Source organism: Solea senegalensis, linkage group LG5 (assembly GCF_019176455.1).
Source record: "Solea senegalensis isolate Sse05_10M linkage group LG5, IFAPA_SoseM_1, whole genome shotgun sequence".
In the NCBI taxonomy this organism is placed as follows: domain Eukaryota; kingdom Metazoa; phylum Chordata; class Actinopteri; order Pleuronectiformes; family Soleidae; genus Solea; species Solea senegalensis.
In genome coordinates this window covers 26,993,794-27,003,361 of record NC_058025.1, presented here as the reverse complement: position 1 = coordinate 27,003,361, position 9,568 = coordinate 26,993,794, and the positions used below count along the sequence as shown (strand labels likewise).

Sequence of the window (9,568 nt, the reverse complement as noted above, 5' to 3'; positions counted from 1 at the left end):
GACCCAGACGCTGTCCTATATGGACCTGGACCGGCAGTCAATAAATTATTAATAAAAGTATTTTAAATTTTGAGCGCAGCTTCTCTAGATTTTACGGTACTGGTTAAGCGAATCAGGAAATCCACTGACCAATTGCATTCGAGTCCCACGTGATGCCATTGAAGCCAATCAAATGTCTGTATTCCATGAACATTGCGACCCTGAATACGGACAGAGACGAGTGAGCCAGAGAAAAATAACGAAACATGGGTCTTTCTAAGACGAGGAAAGTGGACAGCGAAAACTTTCATGTTCATGTTCATCCTTCCCTCTGGAAGCACAGAACCAGTCTGTCTCATATGCTCAGAGACCGTGGCAATGTGAAACTGAGACAAAGCACAAAGTTTTTAGCCAAACATACCCACTCAAGTCTGAACTGAGGGCACAGAAAATAAGCACTAAAATAAATTAAAAACAAATAAAGAGCGAAGAAAATAATACATATCTTCAGTATAATTGTATAAAAGTGACAGAAGAAGTCTTTATTTTCTGACAGTCAGTTGTTGATTACATGCAGACGTTGATACAACTACTAGGATACTTCAATATATATCCCACTACTAAATAATAACGCAAGTTAGAATTATGACTTTCCGGACCTTTGTTTGAGGAATCTTTCTCTAACTTTTACCTAGACTTTTAGTTGAATACCCCTGCTGTATGAGTAAAGCCATTGGGTGGCAGCAGTTAAAGGTTAACGACAAAGCTGCTGTTGTAGTAAATTGTGTGTAGGAATCAGGATATGATCCCACTATCGTATCACAATATGCATCACAAACTGCTTCTACATTTCGTGTTAAAGCGGAAGCGTATACTGCACTGATGAGGGGGGAAATATGGCTCCACCCACATCAATCCAACATGTAAATCAGTAAAGAAGAAAAGGGAAAAATTACAGAGAGTGGAGATGAGTGTTCACATTCTCTTCCACCGTAGTTCTCTGCTGTGCTTGCGAACAGAAATGGAGGGGTACATTTGTTGCTCTCTGCTGTCAGGGAGCAATGATTCCTAATAATATACTCTGTCCAAAAATAAAAGGAAAAACAACATCATATTAATATCATTAGCACGAGGAAGAAAACGTTTCAGGATCATGTCTGTCTATTATTGTTGTGCATTGATGTGTTTCTGCAGCGTGTGCATTTCCAGTAATGGCTGACCAGCAGAAGCTTGCCTCACTGTGGGTTTGGCTGTTGCTTATGGCAACACTGTGCCCAGGTGCACAGCATGTGTACAGTAAGCACGGAGGCAGCATCAGAGGGCGAGGAAAAGGTGACGGCAGCAAAGTGTCTCTCCCTCAGAGCAAAGGCCTCCTCCCCAAGCCGGGCCTGAAGTGGGCAGGAGCAGCTGCAGCGGGTATGCTGGGGGGCACGGGCACTGGGTACGGGCTGGGGTTCCTCGGGAAGCCTAAGCACAGCTCTGGGAATCGTCATGGCCACAGGTCCACCGCTGATGGAGGTCAACAGCAAGGCCAAGGATATCACAACCGGTCTCTGTGGAGAGCCTTTGGAAACGCAGCTGCCCCTGCTCCCACAACTAACTTCCTCTGCCTCACATTTGTGGTGTCTTCTCTAGCAGTCTGGGCAAGAGGCGATTGATCTATGCTCTGATCAAACCAAATAAAAACTCCTTTTAAATTTTCTTCCTGTCCTTTCTTGTTTATTTTGGGACTGATAATGTTTGTCTTAAAGTCTTACATTCACATTGATATCCTGTTGACTTTATGATTGTGGGACACTGTGGGGATGGTATATATAAAAATAGACCATTTACCATTATTCTAACTGCTGCTTTCAGTACCTTAATCATTATGCATTCACTCATATATCACTTATATCAGGCTCAACAATTATTAAACTGATATGGAACATTGGCTGTTTATCATTTATTGCCAGAACAAGTGTTCCACAAAGCAAAATAAGAGATGAACCACAAGTTTCATATGTTCCATTTATGTCTATTTAAAAATCATAAATGACAATGCGTGACAGTGTCTATGAAATGACATTAACTAAGTCAAATACATTACTTTATTTATGTTTATTTCACAAGTAAATGTCCATGACAAATATTTGAATCATACTAATCTCAAAATGAGTTGAGTGGAGCTTACACAAATGTAAAAACCACACAAAAACAAAACAAAAACAAACACACACAGATGTCTACAATCTCAGTGCAAGCTCCGCAATGCAGTTACAAAATATCCAGTCCGAAAGGGAAATAAGTGCACTTAACAAATGTTACAGCAATGACATAACCAGGATTTCAAATCAACTGAATTTTACCAGAAATGGAAAAACTGTGGGTGTACAAGAAAACCAACAACAAAAGAAGAATCATCACAACAAAACATGTGTATATGTCACTTTAGATAAACCGCACAGTGGCTGGACAGACTCAACTGCTCTTGACTTGACACAGTAATATATATGTCGGATATTACACACTAAACAATGGACCTTGTTATCCAGATGGAGAGAAAGAAAGAAAATATAATGAAACAAAAAAAATACACAAAAATGCACCAGACACACAACTGTGTGTACTGCACAGAGCTGTACATCATTAGCAGAATGAGGTGGAGTGAAACAAACTAAGGTGTTTTTTAAAACTCACAGCAGCTACAGGAGGACGAAACATTCCAGCCTGGAATTTTTCACTGAAACATCAATTTCATTCAAATGAGGCTATATTCATGTCCAATGAAAATCAAACACCCTCTGTAATTTCCAGTGATTTCCAAACTTTTTCAAGTCGGCGCCAGTGCCTCCAGTTACGAGTATGCGAGTGTGACAGTTAAGAGGGTGTTGCAAAGTGAAAATTGCTATGGAACAATGAAATCATAAAAGCCTTCTCGGTTTAATTGAGCATTATCAACAAGAGGCATCGTCACCGTTGGAGGCATCCAGTTTCCTCTTTCAAGAGTTATCAGATGCACTGTGGGACTTTACAGGCAGCAAAACAACAAACACAACCAACAAAAGGGCAACACATACCTGAGAGAGAAATGACACACCTACTCTGCATAAATTCAAACATGTAAAACCAGGAGTGGCTGGACCTCATGACCTGGATAAATGAGAATCTCCACAGTTGCTCTTCATGTAATCCTTTTATTTTGATTTCATTATGTGATTTTTTTTTTTTTTTAAATAATCAAACAAATGTGTACATGGGAAAAATCTTCCGTTGTGCAAAACATACGCTTCCAATGTCTCCCAGGTTAATTAATGTTGTTTATAAATGTTAGGGCCTTAATGACGATGTCTAGGGAATCCATAAGGCTTTTATCATCTCACAATATCATTGTGGTAACTCTTGGGCATCACAAAACAGTAGTAGTAGGTTCCAACCCACTATCACATTCAGGCTGTGGACACCACTGGAAAATTGTAATGTAAAGCTATCCCATTAATAAATGTATGAATGATATACAGTGATAAACAGTGATACAAAGTTTTGAAAAGTTGAGAAAACTGAAAACGCACTGGCATCTGTGCAAATATTCATTATTCAGACCTTGACTTTAACTTGCATTAAACTAATTTGCCCATATTTTGTTACTGGTGAAAGGGTGAATACATGGTCTATGTATATATACAGTGTATAAAAGTCAGATACATTCCCATTGTATACAGTAGCAGGTATAACTATAATCGTAATAAATTGTCACAAAAACACAAACCCTGAATCTGTTCTCTGTGTTTGCGGCGCTAAATAAAAGAGGAGATGCAAAATGCACAGCCCAAAAATAACCCATTTTAAACTGACTACTGCGTCTTTTTTTTTTATGATTCACACATAAACATTTCCATACCGTTTGTTAGTCTGCAGTGACACAAAGTGCTTCACTAAATATGACAAAACGAGCTCCAACAGGATGTACACGGTTAAGTGGAGACAAATATTTATAAGTAAATTGCGGTCATGCACATACAGTATAATGGAGGAAATAGAAAACCCATATGGGGTTTGGTGAAAGAGAGGCTAATTGTTCTCACTGGAGAACAAGCATGCTGGACAGGAGCATGGCAAGGGAGGTGAGCAGCTCGACCAGCCCACAGCTCAGTAGGCTGCTACGATTCCTGGGATTCATTTGTTGCTCGGCTTTTCGTTCCACCAGAAATTGCTCTGAATAAACCATGAAATTCTCCACACAGCGACGCATCTTCATTTGCTCAATCAGAGCCGGGTATCCAATTTCTTCAATGCCAACGGTGTCGTCGTCCCCACCGGAAGAGCTGTTGCCCTGATTTTTCAGCAGGTCAGACCTATTCATGCAGCGCTCTATGAAGCTGTCGTACGACTCTGCCCGTGGTGGAATTTTGTACTCAAAATCACGGCCATAATCCTTTTCATCTGTAGAGCGGGAGCCATAGCGGCGGTACATGTAGTTGTTGTAGTAGTGCTCCTCTTCTGGGCTGCGGAAATTGAAATGTGGTCGAGGGAAGCGGCCTAGACCGTAGCCAACGGCCATTCCGGCCACGGCACCGACACCTGCTGCGACGATGGCTTTTTTGGCAAAACCTGATGACTTTGGCTTGTATCCCATGTTCTGCACAGATCGAGAGAACGGCGACCCTCCCATCCCATAACCGCCATGTCCATAGCCTCCTCCCCCACCACCATAATGTGGGCTGTGGATCTTATTATTTGGGTTCCAGTTGGGATAACCACCTGGGTAGCCACCACCGGCTGCTGGGTACCCACCACCGGCTGGGTACTGGTTAGGATACCCTCTGCCTGGATATTGGTTGGGATAGCCACCTGCTGGGTACCCACCACCTGCCGGGTACTGGTTAGGATATCCTCTGCCTGGATTTTGGTTGGGATAGCCACCTGCTGGGTACCCACCACCTGCCGGGTACTGGTTAGGATATCCTCCACCTGGATTTTGGTTAGGATATCCTCTACCTGGATTTTGGTTGGGATAGCCACCGGCTGGGTACCCACCACCTGCCGGGTACTGGTTAGGATATCCTCCACCTGGATTTTGGTTAGGATTTCCTCTGCCTGGATTTTGGTTGGGATATCCTCCCTGATTGGGGTAACTACCAGCTCCTGGATTACTTGCGGGGGGTTGCCTGGGATACCCCCCTGGGTTGGTGTTGCCTGCTCCAGGGTAGCTTCCACCAGCAGGGTAGGGGTTGGGGTTTCGATTGGGAGTCTGCGGCTGTCGAGGATAGTTTCCTGGCTGAGAGCTGGATGGTTTCGAATGTGACCCACCCCTGTTGGTGGACGACGGCTTTCCTTTGCTGCCACTGCTGCTGAAGCCTCCACTCTTTTTAGCCCATGTGGATTCAGTGTTCAGGAAAACCATAATAAGGAGGGCGACAACTGCAACCTCACACAGCTTCCCCATTGTGGCTCTGCAGATAAAAGCATTTGAATGTAATTACAACAAACACCATACATGATGAAAACAAGCATGACATGCAAAAAAAGTGCACAGCGCTACATTTCAAAATTATCCAAAATGAACACAATAATGTATTATTATAGATTACAATAATTATTCATCTGTTAATCCACACTGCCCTTTTCAATCCTTCAGAATGAATTACCATCAGGTTAACCTAACAACAGATTAATAAATTAAATCAACATATCAGCCATAACCACAACACATGGAAAGGCACAGTTTACCAGGCCTGTTTTTATATTTAGAGCAGTGAGTAAGAGGCAACGCTTCACCATCATCATCATCCGGCCGTTCCGTTATATTTATCACTAATGCCGACTTGTTTTGTTGTTGAGATTTACGTAAAATCATCGACATGTATATAATTAGAATTGCTCCTGATTCTTACCGTGAAAATGAAGGTCTCTCGCTCTCTCTCTCTGCGTGTCTCTGACTCGATGAAACTGAGCTGTTGTGCTCTCTTTACCCTCGGCTCCGTTATGGCATCGGTCTGGGATGAGCCTGGGTGTGCTCGTTTTGTTGCACAGGAAGTGCTCTGTCAGAAAAACACGTCACTGGTTTAAAAACTACCACAAAAATAATTTGATGTTTTCCACGACAGTCAAAAAGTCATACTTTAGTATGTCGTCCAAAATCAGTCAAAAAAGTCATAGTATAGTATGTCGTCCAAAATCTGTCAAAAAAGTCATAGTATAGTATGTCGTCCAAAATCTGTCAAAAAGTCATACTTTAGTAATTTTGACAGTGTGTAAACAATGTCATGCTGCAGCTGAATATACCTCAGCTCACTCCTATGCAACCTTTAGATTAGACACCACAGAGGTCACTGACCTCTTACACCAATGATTGAATTTGCTATGACGTGAACCTTCATGAGTTACTGAAATACAATGAGAATATAAATTCATGTCTTGTTTGTCTTTTTTTTTGCTCTTATCCAAAATCTGTCAAAAAAGTCATAGTATAGTATGTCGTCCAAAATCAGTCAAAAAAGTCATAGTATAGTATGTCGTCCAAAATCTGTCAAAAAAGTCATAGTATAGTATGTCGTCCCCAATCTGTCAAAAAAGTCATAGTATAGTATGTTGTCAAAATCAGTCAAAAAGTCATAGTATAGTATGTCAAAATCTGTCAAAAAGTCATACTATAGTATGTTGTCAAAAATCAAAAAATAGTCATAGTATATGTTGTCCAAAATCAGTCAAAAAGTCATAGTATAGTATGTCAAAATCAGTCAAAGTCATAGTATAGTATGTCGTCCAAAATGTGACAAAAATGTCATAGTATAGTATGTCGTCCAAAATCAGTCAAAAAAGTCATAGTATAGTATGTCGTCCAAAATCAGTCAAAAAAGTCATAGTATAGTATGTCGTCCAAAATCTGTCAAAAAGTCATACTTTAGTAATTTTGACAGTGTGTAAACATTGTCATGCTGCAGCTGAATATCCCTCAGCTCACTCCTATGCAACCTTTAGATTAGACACCACAGAGGTCACTGACCTCTTACACCAATGATTGAATTTTCTATGACGTGAACCTTCATGAGTTACTGAAATACAATGAGAATATAAATTCATGTCTTGTTTGTCTTTTTTTTTTGCTCTTATCTCCCAGAATGAAAATACGATGTGTCCGGTGCCTTCAAAACGTGAAACACAGGTGTTTCCTGTTTTCTCTGTTTGTGCTGGCGGTCTGTCTGCTGGTCTACATTAAAGTGACGCCGAGGGACAGTGTCTACCTTGATCCCTATGGAATCCCAGCCAGCGTCTACGGAATTCTCAACCGCAAGTACAACATCAACTGCACGGCCATTTACGAGCTTGACCCCGTGGAAATAGGCAAAACTCTTGAGATTAAAAGGAAAGTGGCCGTGGCCGTGGATGATGAGAGTGCGCTGAGTCTCACTGCAGACTGTCAAACATTCATCAGAGCAAGGGCTTACAATCAAGTTCCTGTGTCGGAGGCGGAGCGGAGCTTCCCGCTGGCTTACTCTCTGGTGGTGCATAAAAATGCACCCATGGTGGAGCGTGTTCTTCATGCCATCTATGCACCTCATAACATCTACTGCATTCACTACGATCAGAAGTCCTCCCCAGTGTTCATAAACGCCGTTCAAAACCTGGCTCGGTGCATTCCAAATGTTTTCATCGCCTCCAGACTGGAGTCTGTGGAATACGCCCACATCACCAGGCTGTATGCCGACCTCAACTGCCTCTCTGACCTGATGAGGTCTGAGGTCAAGTGGAAGTATGCCATCAACCTGTGTGGCCAGGACTTTCCTCTGAAGTCAAACTACGAGCTGGTGCTTGAACTGAAGCAGCTGAATGGCAGTAACATGCTGGAGACCAGTCGCCCCAGTGAATTCAAGAAACAGCGTTTCCACTTCCAGCACGAGCTTAAAAAAGTGCCGTACGAGTATCACCGCATGCCCGTGAAAACCACGGCGGCCAAAGACGCTCCTCCTCATGGGATCGAGATGTTCGTTGGCAGCGCATTTTTCGTCCTGTCGTGGGATTTTGTGCATCACATCAGCAGCAGCCAGGTAGCGAAGGACTTCCTGTCATGGTCTGCTGACACGTACTCACCAGACGAACACTTCTGGGCCACACTCTCCAGGCTGCCTGGAGTTCCAGGACATATTCCCAGGTCAGAAGCAGATATCACAGATCTGAGGAGTAAGACGCGACTGGTAAAGTGGAACTACTTAGAAGGAAAACTTTACCCCGCCTGCACGGGTACACACGTGAGGAGTGTTTGCATTTACGGAGCTGCTGAACTGCGCTGGCTCCTTAACGATGGCCACTGGTTTGCTAACAAATTTGACCCTAAAGTGGATCCATTCCTGCTGACGTGTTTGGAGGAGAAGCTGATGGAAAAGCGTCTGCCCAAGCAGATATGATCGTTGAAGGGAGAGTTGGTGTTTATTATGTGCATAGACAAAGATTTGAAAGTATTTTAAATCTGCGTTTTACAGCTTATTAGGAAGGGGATTAGGGCCACATGTGATTTTTAATATGAAAGAAATAAAATCTGAATTCTGACATCAAAGTTCAGTTCTGACTTTAATCTCAGAATTCCGGCTTCATTTTATTTCTTTTTGCTTCCAAAAAAGTCACACGTGGCACTAATCCTCTTCCATGAATAGCCCATATTTTTTATTCTAATTAATATATACATTTTGACAGGATGTTGTGGTATAGACCGAGCCAGTGTTTACTCAAATGGGAGTTTTCTTTTTCACTCGTTCCAATGACCAATCACAGTGTCCATGTAGTGACAGTGTTTTACTGTAAGGTGAGAATTCAAATCACCAAAGGAGCCGTGTTGACCTCACATGTTCTCAGTGTGTGGGAATGAAAGTGCAGAGTTTTAACAAAGAGAAGAACACTCCTCCACTCCTCCTTCTGTGGCAGCACAAGATGTAACATGGTACATCTAAAAAGATAAATAAATAAAAAGATAAATAAACTGGACCTTCAAGTGCTCCGCCATTTTTCAAGGACTGTAAGATTTGAATAAAATATGAAAGCAATTGACCTCTGGTGATTTAGGTCACATGTAGTAACCAAGAGACCACTTTAAATCGCTGAAGTTTCTATTCTATTCATCATATAAATGCCTATCAGTACTTTACTATATTATACTCTACTGTAAACACCTATAGAGTGAGTCGCCCTGGCTGAAATGAGACTCGCTCACTGTGAATGGAAAGGTAATGTGACACGAGGATGTCCTGCAGCGCTGCAGAAGTAACAGGTGGTGACTGCAAAAGCATCCGCTTTCTGTCTGTTTGGCTGCTAAATACTTAAGTCAGGTATTGTCCCTCACAGCATGACTTTGAGGAACATAATAGGAGTCAAATGGCTCGCTCCTTAGTTTTACTATGATGAGTATTCGTTTGCAGCTTCGGCATCTATAATTAAATACTTTTAAATCTTGCCATTTGTTAGCACGGAGGTTAAGTTTTCAATAACGTGGGTTCATCTGTAAGTTTGTCCTTCTGTGAGGAAGACAAATCCAACTGAACATGTTAGTAAATGAAAGGAGACCTGGTCAGAACAAGGGCCTCTCTGCATGGAGTTCGCATGGTCTCCCCATGTGTGT

The 9,568-nt window shown here is 42.1% G+C and overlaps 2 protein-coding genes across 2 annotated transcripts; one reads left to right on the top strand and one right to left on the bottom strand.

Annotated features, from left to right (window-relative positions):
• Nucleotides 1-2,064: 2,064 nt before the first annotated feature.
• LOC122769978 (calcium-binding protein P-like) lies at nt 2,065-5,993 on the bottom strand. Its single transcript, XM_044026916.1, has 2 exons — nt 5,853-5,993; nt 2,065-5,411 (listed from the first exon to the last, which is right to left on the bottom strand). The coding sequence occupies exon 2, from the start codon at nt 5,402-5,404 to the stop codon at nt 4,040-4,042; it is 1,365 nt and encodes a 454-aa protein (XP_043882851.1). The 5' UTR covers nt 5,405-5,411; nt 5,853-5,993; the 3' UTR covers nt 2,065-4,039.
• A 1,028-nt stretch (nt 5,994-7,021) lies between these two features.
• gcnt4a (glucosaminyl (N-acetyl) transferase 4a) lies at nt 7,022-8,498 on the top strand. Its single transcript, XM_044025671.1, has one exon. The coding sequence runs from the start codon at nt 7,080-7,082 to the stop codon at nt 8,361-8,363; it is 1,284 nt and encodes a 427-aa protein (XP_043881606.1). The 5' UTR covers nt 7,022-7,079; the 3' UTR covers nt 8,364-8,498.
• Nucleotides 8,499-9,568: the final 1,070 nt, after the last annotated feature.

Bases quoted from the DNA above. Each gene is read 5' to 3' on its own strand.
- LOC122769978 (XM_044026916.1), bottom strand. From the start codon at position 5,404: ATGGGGAAGCTGTGTGAGGTTGCAGTTGTCGCCCTCCTTATTATGGTT.
- gcnt4a (XM_044025671.1), top strand. From the start codon at position 7,080: ATGAAAATACGATGTGTCCGGTGCCTTCAAAACGTGAAACACAGGTGT.